This window comes from Orcinus orca, chromosome 11, assembly GCF_937001465.1.
Source record: "Orcinus orca chromosome 11, mOrcOrc1.1, whole genome shotgun sequence".
Classification (NCBI taxonomy): domain Eukaryota; kingdom Metazoa; phylum Chordata; class Mammalia; order Artiodactyla; family Delphinidae; genus Orcinus; species Orcinus orca.
The window spans coordinates 30,583,985-30,601,604 of NC_064569.1; the positions used below are offsets into that span (position 1 = coordinate 30,583,985).

The 17,620-nt window shown below is 34.7% G+C and overlaps 1 protein-coding gene across 1 annotated transcript in view; it reads right to left on the minus strand.

Annotated features, from left to right (window-relative positions):
• Positions 1-12,016: 12,016 nt before the first annotated feature.
• ABCD2 (ATP binding cassette subfamily D member 2) overlaps positions 12,017-17,620 on the minus strand; it is an 80,324-nt gene continuing 74,720 nt past the window's right edge. Inside the window, exon 10 of the mRNA XM_012538134.3 lies at positions 12,017-16,038. Coding sequence (XP_012393588.1) covers positions 15,819-16,038 — 220 coding nt within the window. The 3' untranslated portion in view covers positions 12,017-15,818. The remainder of the gene's footprint in view (positions 16,039-17,620) is intronic.

Here is a 17,620-nt window from a genome sequence, read left to right on the forward strand (position 1 = left end):
ACTTTTCACACATACAGCAGCGTCTTATTTCTGTGATGCTACTTTGTATTTCTGTTTGTTATTTGTTCATTATTCTCTTATTTAAAAAAATGTTGCTCTGATAATTTGAGGACAATCTAGGCCCCACATAGTTTTACCACAGGAATGCTGCTGGTAGTGAGAGTCCTGTCTGTACCTTACAGCTGCACTGGAGAGGACCAAATAGTTGGAGGCTCCAAGATTGACATTTCATCAAGATGGAAGTGTTCAAATATATTCTCGTAATTAAGTTATATTTTAAGAAAAGGCACTTATATATTTGTCCATATAATTCTGTGTATAATTGGCTATATTTAACTAACATTTTAAACAGCAGTTATAAAATGGCAATAAGTACATACCTATCAATAATTGTTTTAAATGAAAATGAACTAAATTCTTCAGTCAAAAGACATAGAATGGATGAGTGAATTAAAAAAAAAAAAGACCCATCTATATGCTGTCTACAAGACACTTGCTTAAGATGTAAGGACACACACACGTTGAAAGTGAAGGGATGGAAAAGGGTGTCTCACACAAATGGAAACCAAAAGAAAGTTGGGGTAGCTATATTTACATCAGACAAAATAGACGTTAAAATAAAAGGCTTAATGGGGGACAAAGATGGGCATTATGTAATGATAAAGGGGTCATGACAAGAAGATATAACATTTGTAAATATTTATGCACCCAATATAAGAGCACCTATATAAATAAAGCAAATATTAGCACATTTAAATGGAGAAATTGGCAGCAATACAATAATAGTAGGGGACTTTAATCCCCCACTTACATCAATGGATAGATCATCCAGGTAGAAAATCAATAAGAAAATTGTGGCATTAAATGAGTTTTACACCAAGGAACTTAATATATATGTACAGAAAACCCTATCCAAAATCAGCAGAATACATTCTTATCAAATGCACATGGAACATTCTCCAGGATAAATCATATGTTAAGCCACAAAACACGTCTCAATAAATTTGAGAATGTTGAAGTAATATCAAGCACTTTTCCCAATCATAATGGTATGAAACAAGAAATCAATCACAAGAAAAAAAATTTTTAAATCACAAATATGTTAAGACAGGGCTTCCCTGGTGACGCAGTGGTTGAGAGTCCACCTACCGATTCAGGGGACACGGGTTCGTGCCCCGGTCTGGGAAGATCCCACATGCCGCGGAGCGGCTGGACCTGTGAGCCATGGCCGCTGAGCCTGCGTGTCCAGAGCCTGTGCTCCGCAACGGGAGAGGCCACAACAGTGAGAGGTCCGCGTACCGAAACAAACAAACAAACAAACAAACAAACAAATATGTTAAGATAAACACCATGTTACTGAACAACCAGTGGTCAATGAAGAAATCAAAGAGGAAATTTTAAAATTCTTTAATACAATGAAAATGAAAATAAAACATACCAAAATCTGTGGGGATGTAGCAAAACCTGTTCTAAGAGGCAAGTTCATACTGATACAGGCCTAGCTCAAGAAGCAAGAAAAATCTCAAGCAATCTAACTTTACATGTAAAGGACCTAGAAAAAGAAAAATAACTGAAGCACAAATTTAGTAGAAGGAAAGAAATAATAAAGGTCCAAGCATAAATAAACAAATGCGAGACTAATAAGACAATAGGGAAAAATCAGTGAAACCAAGAACTTGTTCATTGAAAAGATAAACAAAATTATCAATCCTGGGGCTTCCCTGGTGACGCAGTGGTTGAGGGTCTGCCTGCCGATGCAGGGGACACGGGTTTGTGCCCTGGTCCGGGAAGATCCCACATGCCGCAGAGCAGCTGGGCCTGTAATCCATGGCTGCTAAGCCTGTGCGTCTGGAGCCTGTGCTCTGCAATGGGAGAGGCCAGAGCAGTGAGAGGCCTGCGTACTGCAAAAAAAAAAAAAAAAAAAAAAAAAAAAATCAATCCTTTAGCTACACTCACTAAGAAAAAAGGCAGGGCCTTTTTTTTAGAAATTAGAAATGAAAGATGAGAAGTTATAACCAGCACCACAGAAATAAAAGAATCATAAGAGACTGCTATGAAAAAGTATACACCAACAGATTAGACAACCTTCTAAAATGGATAAATTTCTAGAAACATATAATCTTGCAATACTTCATCAGGAAGAAATAGAAAATCTGAACAGCCCTATTACTTGTTAGGAGATTAAAGCAGTAATCAAAATCCTACCAACAAACAAAAGTCCAGGACCAGATGCCTTTAAATGGTGAATTCTACCAAACAATCAAAGAAGATTTAATACTTCTCAAACTCTTCTAAAAAATTGAAGAGGAAACACTTTTGAACTCATTTTATGAGGCCAGCTTTACCCTAATATCAAAACCAGGCAAGAACACTACAAAAAAAAAGAAAATTACAAGCCACTATCACTGATGAACATGGATGCAAGAATCCTCAACTAACTATTAGCACACTGAATCCAACAATACATTAAAATAATCATACATCACGATCAAGTGGGATTTTTTCCAGTGATCATTCAACACCTGCAAATCAATCAATGTGATACATATTAACAAACTGAAGAATAAAAATCATATTATCAGTTCAATAGATGCAGAAAAATTTTTTGGCAAAATTCAACACCCATAAAAATTCTCCACAATGTTGGCATAGAGTGAACATAACTCTACATCAGAAAGGCCATATATGACAAGTCTATAGCTAACATCATACTCAATAGTGAAAAACTGGAAGGATTTCCTCTAAGATTAGGAAGAAGACAAGGATGTCCACTTTTACCACTTTCACTCCACATAGTATTGGAAGTCCTGGCCACAGCAATCAAACAAGAAAAAGAAATAAAAACATGCAAATTAGAAAGTAAGAAGTAAGAAGTAAAACTGTCACTGTTTGCAGATGACATTATTTTACATATAAAAAACCTTAAAGACCCCACCAAGAAAAACTTATAACAAATGAACAAACTCAGTAAAGTTTCAGGGTGCAAAATCAATATACAAAAATTTGTTCCACTCTATACACTAACAGCAAACCATCAGAAAGAGAATTAAGAAAACAATCCCATTTATAATTGCATCAAAACGTTAACCAATAATTTTAACAAAGGAGGTAAAAGACCTGTATACTAAAATTTATAAGACATTGATGAAAGACATTGAAGAAGACAAAAATAAATGGAAAGCTATTCTGTGTTTATGGATTGGAAGAATTGGTATCATTAAAATAGCCATACTTCTCAAAGAAATCTGCAGATTCAACACAACCCCTATCAAAATTCCAATGTCTTTTTTCACAGAACTATTAAAAAACACTCCTAAAATTTGTATGAAACCACAAAAGACTCTGAATAGCCAAAGTAGTCTTGAGGCAGAACAAAGATGGAGGCATTATACTTCTTGATTTTATGACTTTACAAAGCTATAGTCATCAAACTGTATGGTATTGATATAAAAACAGATATATAGACCAATGGAATAAAATAGAGAGCCCAGAAAGAAACCCACGGATATATAGTCAATTAATTTATGAAAAAGGAGTGCAGATTGTGTAATGGGGAAAGGATAGTCTCTTTACTAAATGGTGTTGGTAAAACTGGACAGCCACATATGGAGAATAAAATTAGACTACTGTCTTACACCATACACAAAAGATCACTCTAAATTGATTAAGGACTTGAATATAAAACCTGAAACCATAAAAGTCCTAGAGAATACATGGGTGGTAAGCACCTTGACATCAATCTTGGCAATGATTTTGGGGGATCTGACTCCAAAAGTAAAGGCAACAAAAGCAAAAGTAAATAGTAGGATTACATCAAACTAAAAAGCTTCTGCACAGGAAATAAAACCATCAACAAAATTAAAAGGCAGAATGGGAGAAAATATTTTTGCAATTAGATATCTGAGAAGAGGTTAATATCCAAAATATATTTTAAAATTTATACAATTCAACAATGAAAAAACAATCCAATTTAAAAAGGGGCAGAGGAATAAACATATTTCTAAAGAAAACATACAGTTGGCCATCAGGCACATGAAAAGATGCTCAATGTCACTAATCATTAGGGAAATGCAAATCAATACCACAATGAAATATCAACTCACATTTGTCAGAATTGCCATTGTCAAGTAGATAAGAAATAGTAAGTCATAGTAAGTAATGGCAAGGACGTAGAGAAAGGGAATCCTTGTGCAGCCATTATGGAAAACATTATGGAGTTTCTTCAAAAAGTTAAAAATAGAACTACCACATGATCCAGCAATTTCACTTCTGGGTATATATCTAAAGAAAACAAAAACATGAATTCAAAAGGATATGAGCACCCCTTTGTTCATTGCAGTATTGTTTACAATAGTTAGGATATGGAAACAACCTAAGTGTCCATCAATTGATGTATGGATAAAGAAGATGTGAAAGCCCCTGTGACAAGAAGGTATGTTTCCCATTTCAGGGAATGAAAGAAGAACTTGGAGCAAAGAAGGCATTGTTCAAGAAGAGGCTCTGGAAGGAGAGAATCCAGATTATGCAGGGTTTTATAGGCCAAATTAAGATTTTAGTTTTTCCCAAGAGTTATTGAAAGTCATTGAGAGAAGAACAATAGGATTAGAGTTGCATTAGGAAAATCACTGTGACTATTGTGACTAGAGTGGATGGGCCCAAGAGAAATGTGTGCCCATGTGTAGCATGAGACATGTAGAAAAATGTTCATAGCAGTTTGCTGTTCTTAACGGCCCTAAAGTAGAAACAGACCAAATGTTCATCAAGAGTAGAATGAATAAGTAAATTGTCACTTACATATAAAATGGATTTCTATGTAAAATGGGAATGAACAGACTAAGACTGAACACTACTACATGGATGAACTTCAAGCACATAATGTTAGATAAAAGCCAGACACAGAAAAACACATACAGTTTCATTCTATTTGCATAAAATTAAAAGCAGGCAAGACTAATGTGTGGTGTTAGAAGTTAGGATAGTAGTTATACTATGAGTGGTGAAGGAGGGAATAGTTATTAGAAGGAGCATTAGGTGGGCTTCAGTGCTGGCAATGCCCTATTTGTTAGGTGGTGGTTAAACAGGTGTTGGATTTGTGACAATGTATTTCACCGTATATTCACACTTTGTGCAGTTTTCAGTATATGTACAATATCACACTGAAAAACATATTTAAACTTTTTAAAAGAATAGATTGAATTTTAAGAGTTATTGAATGGATACTATGAGATTGGTTGGGAAGCAATGGCAGTAATCCAAGTGAGAGAAATCATTTCTCCTTGAAACTTGCTAATGTGAAGATGGAAAGGAGACTTATTTGAGAGTTATTTTTTAGGCTGCAAAATGAACAGAATTTGGTGCTAAATTAGATAGGGACTGTGAGGAATGAGGAAGTAACAAGGAGTATTCCTTGGAGCAACTGATTGAGGAAACAAAAGAAGCAGTCCTCTGTTTGTGAGAAGGGACAAGGGGTAGAACAAATGAGCTGTGAGAAAAGGAGAAGGAGGTAGGGTTGCATTTGTTCAGAGAGCAGAGAGTTGTTGAGAGTGAGAGAGTGAATGAACTAAAGAAATATGATAGAATTGCAGAGTGGTACTGAATCATCATAACTTTCTAGTGAAGATTTTACTGTGAAGAGTGACTTGCTCCATCAACACTCAGCTGTTCCTGTCTAGGCATGAAGAGAACCAGTGATTAGGATCACACATGATTGGAGTTTTGCTGGATGGGTGTGATCAATATAGTTTTCAGGTAATATGATAAGTCAAAATAGATCAGTAAGAGGTTGGGGTACATTCCAACTTTCCATCCTCATCATAATGAAAGAGGATTTTCAATGAGCATCTATTCAGGTGTTCCCTGGGAATCTGGAAATTCACTTGAGAAGGTAACAGAGATGAGGGAAGCCAGTGTGATGAAGGTCATAGGTCTCCAGAATTACTATTCCTCTCCTCTCTAAACATACCTTCCTTTGTACTACAACCACAGTCTCATATTACCGTTTTTCTTTCTCATCTTTCTCTTTATTTTTCTTTTTCTACAAGTCCCTTTCTCCTCCTCATGTCCTCTTCCCTTTAGGGGATTGTATGGAAGAAATAAAAGAAGTGGATCTGCCAAAATTGTCTTGGGACACTGGCAGACTTGGGACTGGAGAAACTAAATTGAGAGGAAGATTAGTGTTTTAACTTTTTGGACACATCAGTTTATACATAATTTTAGGCTTTAGTAACCAGTGGACCCATTGCAAAGACCCAATGCAAAGTCTATACAATTTAAGTGATATGCCAACTAGCATTTGGACACTAGGCAAAATTGCAAAAGAAAGAATTTTTACCTTTTTTTGTGTGCCTATCTCCCTTTTTCTTCTGCTAATAGCTAATTTATTCATTCAGTTATTCCATCGTTTATTCCACAAACATATTGAGTAACTACTGATGTATAGTAATATATCAGACACTAAGCTAGTTGTCTTCTAACAAGTCAGACCTGGGGGGGGTCTCTTAATCCAAAAGGACCACCCCTCTCTTCTAAATTAGCCCTGTCTTTTCCATGACTCAATCAAAACCAACCATTTCCTGAGGGATGCTGATTAGATTTTTATTTAGATAACTCATACGAGTATATGCATAAATGGTAATAACTATAAACATATGCCAGGCTCTCTCCTGAGCACTCTATAAGTATGAATACATTCAATCTTCACAACATACTATGAGGTAAGTAGTATTATTATCTCTACTTTAAAAATGAGAAACCCAAGGGATGGAGAGATTAAGTAACATGGTCATCAAGGAGGTGGCAGAGGCAGGACTCAACAAAACAGTCTTTCTCCAAAGTCTGTTTTCCTAATGTTACTGCTCAGGTTCAGCTGCTCGCCACTTGAAAGCCAATACTCAAGAGATGAAAGGGAAAAGGAAAAAACTACTTTTTTTCAGGAGACCAGCAACCTGGGGAGAACGTGGATTCATGTCCAAAAACCAGCTCCGAATATTCTGCTCAGCCATGAAAGTTTTTAAAGGGAGAATCACCTGAGGAGGGGGGTCAGAGTCATTGTTATCTTCCACTGTGTGCAGATTTTCTTCTGATTATTTGGTGGTGAGGTAACCAGGGCAGTGTTCCAGGACCCTTGTTCTCAGTCTCAAGTTACCATCCTCCACGTGGTTGGGGGTCTTTTCTCCTTCAGAAGAATTCAAAGGTATTCTGTTATATATATTCCTTGAGGAGGAACCAGGACACTGCCCCATGGCTGCACTACTGTTTCTTGACTGCTCCTCTTTGTTTCTGCATTCCCTCCATTCTCTGATACGCAGCTGTTTGAATCTTCCCTCTGGAACTCAGGGAAGGTCAAGGAGGCTGAACAAAGCTTATTTCCTACACAAAAGAAACAGGGGACACAGAAAGAATTTATACCTGGGAGGACCCCACAGGGTCCTGCTGCATTTCACAAATCACTGCCCAACATAGCCACACCTGAGGCTTGTGAGGAGAGAAGAAGTGCTGCATTCTAATAGACTCTGTTATGGGTCGGAATTAAATTGCTTTAGCCTTAGAATTCACCCTTTTGTTCTTACCATCAGGAGTCTAGTGGTCCTTAGGGTGAAGTTGTTCAGTTGCTAATGAATTTTATGTAAACATTAAAGAAAGCAAAAGTCTATTCATGTCTCTAGTTTGGAGAAAGACCTCTTTATGGTCATTGGGATTGATAATGAGGGTATAGGATCTACGAATTCCTGGGCCTATTCTACCTGACATGAGGGGTGTTGACACCTACCCAGAGAAGTAGAAAGAGGAAGGGTATACACTTGTGGGATCTCAGAAAGAAAGAAAACATGCAGCTAGGTGATCCAATTAGACAGTTAATGTGATATCTAATTTCTACTGAATCAGCAAATTATGGGGAACTTTTATAATCAGCATCCTGTTGGGAAGACTGAGACCAGTGTATTACTTCTTAACTTATTCTAGAGAAAAGGAAAGAAGGTGGATGAAGCAAATATATGAAATCCCAATATGCTCAAGTTTTTTCAGCAGAAAAGAAAAAAAATACACATTATAGTTTTACCTAGCAGTATGGGTTTAGTTTATGAGGATATGAAGGAGAGAATGCACTTCTTTTTATATCTCTTCCTCAGTGATTTCACTCATTCTCATTAATATTCTTTCATTCATTCATTTTTGTTCTTTTGCACTATTTTTATTCATTTGTTTACTCATCCATTTATGCACCTATTGAACAAATACTTTTTAAATGTCCTCCAACTGCCATGTATTGTTCTAGGTGCTATAAATATTGCCATAAATAATACAAGCAAATTCCTGGTCCACAGAGTTCACAGTCTATGGAGGGCAAAGGTAGTAGACAGAGAGAAACAACTAAGAAATTAATGAATAAGATAAATGGAGAAATAAGTTTCATAAATAAAACTGATGTGATAGAGAGGAACTTGTTGGGGGGTTATTTTAGATTATGTGACAAATGAATAAAATTGAATAAAAGGTAGCATGTGATAAATGTGACGACAGGATTTTAAATAAAGTGCTCTATAAGCATTAAAAAAGAAAGTTTTGTATAACTGGAAAGAATTTAAGACATCCTTAAAGCTAGATAGAGTTTTGGTAGATGAAGTTGGTGGAATAAAGACATTCCTGATTTGAGAAAGAAAATGAATAAGGGAGGAAATAAAAGGGAACACCTGCCATGTACAGCCAAAGGAATGAGGTGCAGAAGGATGGATGAGGGGTAAGGGGAGACAGCTTTTGGAAGCAAAAGAAACAGACTGCAGTCCTAAACATCATGAAACAAGTTTTAATTAAAAAATTCTTCAGGCAAAGGACTTGAATAGACATTTCTCCAAAGAGGATATACAAATGACCAAGAAGCATGTGAAAAAATGCTCAACATTACTAATAATCAGAGAGATGCAAATCAAAACCACAACGACACATAACCTCACATCTGTTAGAATGACTATCATCAAATAGACAACTGATAACCAATAAGTGTTGGTTAGGATGTGGAGAAAGGGAATCCCTGTGTATTGTTGGAGGGAATGTAAATGGGTATAGCCACCATGGAAAATAGAATGGAGGTTTCTCAAAAATTAAAAACAGAACTACCATATGAACCAACAATTTCATTCCTGGGTATATATCCGAAATAATTGAAAGCAGGGTCTTGAAATATTTGCACACCCATGTTCATAGCAGCACTATACACAATATCCAAGAGGAATAAGCAACCTATTCTTTCAACGGATGAAAACATAAACAAAAGGTGGTAATACATACAATGGAATATTATTCAGCCTTCAAAAGGAAGGAAATCTTTTCACAAGCCACAATATGGATTAAACTTGAGGACGTTATGCTAAATGAAATGAGCCAGTTAAAAAAAGACAAATTCTGTATGATTCTACTTAGATGATGTATCTAACATTGGCAAATTCATGAAAGTAGAATGATGGTTACCAGGGGCTGGGAGGAGGGGGAAAGAGGAGTTATTGATAAAGTTTCAGATTTGTAAGATAAAAAAATCCTAGAAATCTGTTTCACAACAATGTGAATGTAGTTAACTCTACTGAAAAATACACTTGAAAATGGTTAAGATGGTAAAGTTTATGTTTTTTATCACAATAAAAAAATTATTCAGTTACTTTAGTTCTCAAGATCGTTATGCTGCTTTTGTATTAAACTATTAAACTTCTAAGGTGTGTGTGTGTGTGTGTGTGTGTGTGTGTGTGTGTGTGTGTTAGGTTGCAGGAAAATATATGTATCTGTTTGGATCTATATTACCCTCATTTATCTAAACCCCACTTACATGGATCTTGGAAACTTTTCCCATATTGAGCAACAAGCTGTCCTAAACAAGGGGACTTTGATTATTGTTTCAACCATTTTTTATTACTCTTGAATTATCAATATCTGTGTTGCAAAAGTTCCCATTACATTAGTTTCCCAATAAAATGTCATCTGATTATAGGACTTCTTTTACCTCACCCTTTGTGAGTTCTGACACGTTTCTAGTGTAAACTTGCCTAACTTTATACATCTGCATAATGTCTAGACCCAATACTTTTTAAGTATTAAGTTTAATATATTCAATATGTAAAAATTAAATAATATATTTGATATATAAAGTTATCTCCTCTTTTATACAGATCAAGCTGTAATTAAATGATAGAGCCAAGAGAATATCATTCAGTGTTTAATATTTCATTGCCTCATTGATGCCTTATCTATTTTATAGGCATTAAATTACATAAAAATACATAAGGTGAATACTTAATCACCATATCACCTACATTAGAACACAAGTACAGAGATAAAGCATATAGTTTTAAATATGCTTAACTCTGGAACCCTTGTCTATTTACTTTTATAATTATTGGGGATTTTTTTTTGGTTGTTTTTGTTTTGCTTTGTGTTTTGCTTTTTAGAACTTTTCTGCTATAGTTATCTTCATTTTGTGTTAACACGAGAGAGATGCTTTTCATTGTACAAAACTGGCTCACTTTACAAGATCTGAACTTGAGAAGCTCATATTTCTCAGGTTTCAAGACAACATACTAAATGTATGGGAGCACCTACTGGTGAAGGATGATATAGTCCTACAGACTGGTTTTATTGGACCTTGTAATTTAGACCAAGTTGGAGGGCATGAGGCTTATGAAGCCCTTAAGTGTATAATCAAGGGAATTCTGCTGCCAAAAAATGCTTATTGCTTAAATATTGCAAGAGAGTGGTCTTAGGCAGGAAATATAAGAACTGAGAAGACACTATAAAACAAATATACCATTTAGATGGGACCACAATATCTAACAGGAATAAAATTGTTTAGTATTGAGGTACTAAAATGTTTCATGAGGGCTGAGAAAAGGTTTGTCTCCTTCACTTCTGAATCCCTAGCATGGTAACTGGTACCTTGAATGTGTCAATAAATATTTACTGAATTAATAAATGTTAACCGATTTGGAATTTCTTCCTCAAAATATCTGAAAATTTGCCTTCTGTTCTCCTTCTCCCATAGGACCATATCCATCGTTTATAATAAAAACAAGGAAAAATATAATTTGTGTGACAAATTTCCTTTTTAGATGAAAAAAAAAAGCTTCTTTTTGGTTAACCAGAAACCCTGAGACAGTTAAAAAATATACTACAACTTTAGAGTTAAAAACTGTAATAATGAAAAATGACCTAAACGAATTAAAAGGAAGGTGATGGGGAGTTGCAAAGGCTTTGTAATCAAATATTTCTAGGTTCAAATTTCAGCTCTATAGCTTAGTAGCTGCATTAGGTTGGATGAATTGCTTAACTTCTCTGTTCTCACTTTCCTTTTTTATTAGAGTTTTGTGAAGATTTAATGAGTCAATGTATATGCAATGCTTTGTGCCTACTTGGTAAATAATAAATAGCAGCTATTGAATTTTTCTCCGAATGAAGGTACTCATTTTCCTAATTTTCAGGGGACCGTATGCTTCTTGGGAGAGGGACCATATTTTATTCATTTCTAGAACATAGCACAGTGTCTGGCATAAGTTGGTACTTAATAAATAAATGTGTTGAATTAATAAAGAAAATAAATATTTAAACAACTATTTGGTGACTACTGTGCACAGTACTTGACAAAATTGTGCATCATACAACTTGTAACTGAGGTGTATGTAGACACCCAACAGAATCATTTAAAATATAGAAATAGGATATTTTCTATCACTGGAATAATCTGTAATTGCTTTGATTAATCAAGTTTTTTCATGATGATTTAGGAATTCACAAGTAATGCTGAGCTCAAATAACTGCATACTGGATGGAGACTATATTATAATGTATTCACACCATAACCACATTGTAGCTTAGCCACATAGTGATTTTTACCATTAAGGGCATTTTTCTCATTTGCTTTCATTAATACAACTACTACTCAACCCCTGCTTATAAGTATAGATAATTGGTTTTGAAAATTTCACAATAAAAACTGTAAAGCCGTTTTGTACTTGGTAATCAGGAAAGGTACCAGCAATGAAGAAGGGATGCTTTTAATAAAAATATTTTATACATCCACCTGAAAGTGCTCATGTGGCAAACATTACAACTCTTAATCATACCTAAATGTAAATCATCAGACCTGTAAATACTCTGGGTTATGTGAAAGTACTTTACACTTCTAAATGAAAATAATTTTGCCCATAAAGTAGTTATATCAAAGACATCTCTTTTAATCGATGGTTTAATAACCATTACCATTTTATGCATATCTCAGAAGTGTGTAACATTCTCTGGATCGGTGTTCCAATGTGTAACAAATTTTTCTAGGCTTATGGAATCAAAAAACTATTCCAAACAGGTTTTAATAAGCTAAAACTACTGCCAAATATGAAATTATATTTGGAAGCAAAGTCTCAAAAAAAACTAACATGTTCATTTATACCTTTACTGGAAGAACAAAATTTGACACAAAAACTAAATTACTATCAAGGGAAAACCATTCCCATTGGAAACAAATGTAAACTCGGGTTGAATTTCAAGATATATCATTCTCCTTGAGATTAATGGAGAAAGATTTTTACACATTATCTTGTTGATGAGAATGCACACTATTTTAGACTCATGCTTGGCATAACATTACATGCTGTAGAAATGTAACACAACATTTTCATAGAATGCAACTTATTTTCCAAGTTTATAAGTTAACCAAAAAAAGCACATTTAAAAATCAAGCTCTATAAACTTACAGCTCTTTTTGACCAAAACAAAACAAACGGAAGTCAAAATAATTGGGGAAAATAGATAACATGGTAAAACTTGTTTGAAAATTGAAATATTCTCTCTTTTTCCTTTCCTCATCTATATTCAAAGATGGCTACTTCATTTCTCACTCTTGTCACATTTTCCACAAAATATAACTATAAGAATAGTAAAATATGGTATACTCATTGGACCATTTTGTAAACAGTTAAGTGAAACATAAATACAAGTTCAAATTAAAGATTTTTTTCCCCTGCAAGTTAGAGGATATTGGTCATGGAAGAAAATTCAGAAAAAAAAACAGGCACAAAAAAGCGCATGCAAAACACGTTTCTCTCGGGCTTCCCTGGTGGCGCAGTGGTTGAGTCTGCTTGCCGATGCAGGGGGTGCGGGTTCGTGCCCTGGTCTGGGAAGATCCCACATGCCGCGGAGCGGCTGGGCCCGTGAGCCATGGCCGCTGAGCCTGCGCGTCCGGAGCCTGTGCTCCGCAACTGGAGAGGCCGCAATAGTGAGAGGCCCTCGTACCGCAAAAAAAAAAAAACAAAAAAAAGAAACATGTTTCTCTTAGAACTTTAACATTTAAACTGCAGTGTGTATAGCTTTTAATAAAGAATTTTAAACATCCTTGAATCCTGTACATTATAAATAATGAGTTCTTTACTTCAGTCAGTTGGTAGGGTATATTAAATAAGGGCTAATTAAAAATCTAATATTTGTTTTGGCATTCTTTTCAAAGTTTCAAAACACAATATATTGGTTCCTAAAAGCTTTATTTTTCAAATTAAGAAAATTAAGGCATAAAAATTATGTACATGTTTCAAATGAGGACTTTTCATTTTCTTCTTATATCTTTAAAAATTAACTTAAGCTATTTGCCCCAGAATTTTCCCTACAGCCATATAAACTGAATAACTGCTAATATAGAACTTAGATTAATGAATAATTTTCATCAAGTTTAATTTTTCGTTCCATGCTTTTTTTTTAAACCTTTGATGTCTGCCTCACTTTTCTAATAGGAAGTAGTAGTGACTGACAAATGAATAAATGAACAGCTAATGATACTAACAGAAAAACTTAGATGTACTGGTTTTGATTTTACATTACATTCCTTCACATAAGGTGGTTACATTTATTGATAATAAAAATGTCTTAGCATGGAAGAATTGAAAATATGAAAATGTCATGATTCTATTACATGTTCTATTACAAGCATCATGAATGACATACAGGTACTCTACCAGCTGAAAAAGTCTGAGAATCACTGACTTAGCATCTATTATGGCTGTGTCTAAATATGCAAATAAAATCCTAAACCACTAATAACAGCATTTCCATTTTCTCTGGCCTATAAACATGGTGGCATACGCAGTAGGAGATTAAAATGGTAGTCCTGGCTCTCATACTTCCAACTCCAAGGCAATCGAATATATAAGATTTATTTCATATGACTATTCCATACAGATTCTTTCTCATTATGTTCAATAAATATTAAATTGATTTATAACACAATTCCCCTTCTGAATGCTGACTGTAGGGGTACATTAATATTGCGTATGAGTGCATAGGTGCTGAAAGATTTGCTAACTTTCCTGCCCTATTTTATTATTATTTTTTTGCGGTACACGGGCCTCTCACTGTTGTGGCCTCTCCCGTTTTGGAGCACAGGCTCCGGACGCGCAGGCCCAGCGGCCATGGCTCACGGGCCCAGCCTCTCTGTGGCATGTGGGATCCTCCCGGACCGGGGCACGAACCCGTGTCCCCTGCATTGGCAGGCGGACTCCCAACCACTGCGCCACCAGGGAAGCCCTCCTGACCTATTTTAAACCACAGATCAATAACCTTTCCATTTTGTACTTAAATTTCCATACCTTGTAAACAATAATCAAATAACAATAACACTAACATTACTAAATTTATTCTCTTTTCAACATCTCATCTAACTTTTATTGCTATTATAGCCCAGTTGAATTTCAAGGATAATACTGAAAATAGCACTGAACCAGGGAAACAGGGGAAATTCATTTGACCCCTGGATCTGCCCCTAAATAAACTGCATGATTAGAGCAAATCTGAGTGTCAATTTTCTCAAAAGCAAACTAGGAAAAAAAATATTTGCCTCAAAAGTTTGCCACAGTATTAAAATTAATTGATGTAAGTGAGGATTGTAAATTATAAAGTACTATTCCAATGTATGTTATTACTACTATGATTTTGAAAATCCCTCTATTCTATTATAGCACTGCTATTTTCAAAATGTGGTGGACTCCTCCTTTGGGGACAAAAACAAGCTAAGTATTTCTGGACAGAATTTGCAATATATAATCCTTCCAAGTAAAGTAACAGGCTGAGACAAACATTGTTTGGATACTCCTTTTCTGTATTGGCAATTCTCTTTTCAAAATGAAAGTTTATTAACAAATATGTAAGATTCTCATTAAAATGAATTTATGTGCCCATGAGATGCTCAAAATCTAAAATTAAAAATAGGATATTTTATACATATAAAAGAAGTATAGCCATGCTTCTTTCTTTCAACCACTGCCATTAAAAGAATTTCTTTCGTATTGAAATTATTTATCAAACTGTTAGAGGTTTTGTACACAGGTTTAGTTGACCACTAGCAATAAAGGAACATGAATTCTAGCTGTTAAATCTAAAAACCATAAATGGATAGAAATGTTACTCAAACTTCTAACTTTATCACCTTGTTTCAACCCAAACACTGCTCTTAAGTTGTCCATTCTCAAGATATGTCCCATGTTTGTTAAGAATTTCAGACACAACACATACACATTAGCAAATCTAGTATCCATTATGAAGTTACCTAGAAAATCCTGTTTTACATGTGAATTAGGCTTTCACTAGGAATTAGTATAAGCCATAATGACGAATCTTACATAATGCATTCGTTTATTTTCTTCTGAAAAGTCAGATCTTATATTTCCTTGATGCTAAAATCTTATAAAACATTTCTTGCTGTCTTTTTTTCCTCTGTGCTTAGCTTAACACAATGCATGCCCTATAAATGTCTCTGAGCCTTTAACTAAAAATTAACTTTTAAAACATGTCAAAATAAATTAGGAGGTCTCATCTTCATTTTTTATTGTTTTCAGCACCGAGTCTTCTCCCAAAATTTTACATAGTTCATTGAGTCTCTGCTGCATTTTGGGAATTCCAGCTAGCTGAGATTCTAGCTTTTGTTTTTCTTCACTTAGTGTTAAACGAATAGCAGTGTCCAATTGTTCAAAGCGCCAACCTCCTTCACCATCAAACTGTAATAAATGAGTGTGGTATTTCCTGCATAATCAAAATGAAATAATATTATTAGCAATAATTACAAAAAGCCATTTTAGTTATAGATTTATCATTCTAATTGATATCCAAAGGCAAATTTTAAGTAAGGTGCCTATTTTACATTTGATTTTCAAGAATCCCTCAAGAGGTAAAATATTGTGAATTTTTTTACTCCAAAAGTCATTAGTCTAGCCTCTAGGAAGTTCTATTGCTTGTATTAAATTTATTTTATATTGTGAATATACATGAATTGCAAAGGAAGACATACTGTTGCATTTATTTATATTCATAGCCCAGTATGAATAAATATCAAAGCACACTTAGAATGGGAATAAGGAAAGGAAGCAGAGGGAAGAAAGTAAAAATTTAAAAGGCTATTAAAAAAATAACTAAGAAAAATAAAGGAAATACAATACCAATTCATTAGTACACTATCCTTTGGGAATGAGTTAGTCAACATAAATAAAAATTTCTCAAAAATTAAAGTTTTAAAACATTAAAAAAATGAACTGATAGAAATCTTCAGCTATCAATACTTCCATGCTTTCATATAATTTAATCTCTTTTCTCATGGCTCAAGTTCATAATTAGGAACTTCAGAGAGGTATAGAGATGACTTTATTGATGAGACAGAAGGCAGTTCACCTTCTCCTAAATGAAGGCTAAGGTCACCAATCTCTGGGAATTGTGGGGTGTGTGTAAAAAGGGTAATCTGGCAGAGCTGTCCTTGCATGGCTGAGCCACTGCATTTTGTCACTATGCTGAAGAGGCACATGTTCTTATGTGTCCTCAGTTTTTTCTCTTACAGTTTTTCTCACTTCTTGCCCTCTTTTAAGCTCTCATCAGTCATTATTTACTATGATCAGTGGGGGTATATCAAATAGCTTTTACCTCCATTTTTAAACTGAGATATGATTCATATACCATAAATTCATCCTTTTAAAATGTAAAATTCAATGATTTTTGGTATGTTTACAAGCTCATGCAACCATCAGCACTATCCAATTCCAGAATAGTTTCTTCACCCCAAAAAGAAAGCTCATACACATTAGCAGTCCCTCCCAATTTCTCCTTCTGCTCATCCCCTGCCAACCACCAATCTCCTTTATGTCTCTATGGATTTTTCTGTTCTGGACATTTCATATATATGGACTCATACAAAATGTGGCTTTTTGTGACTGACTTCTTCTACCCAACAAAATGATTTCAAAGTTCATCTAGTTGTAGTGTTAGTACTTCATTCATTTTTATGGCTGAATAATATTCCATTGCATACACATTTTATCCATTCACCAATTGATAGAAATTTGGGTTTCATCCCATTTTGTTTGGGTGGTTTCAACATGCTGTAAGATGGGGAAGCTAAACTAAGTTAAACTATGTCTAAAAGAGTAAATATCACTCTCAAGCTGAAGGCTGAAGTTCATATGTTTGATAACATATGACAGAGATTAATCTTTTCCATATGCTTTTGAGTAATTATCTTTAGGGTTTTAAGTTTTCCAAAAATTTGACCTCACAATGGGTGGGACCTGACAAAAATTAAATTGAAAACAATGTATTCCTAAATTAAGGGAAAAAATTT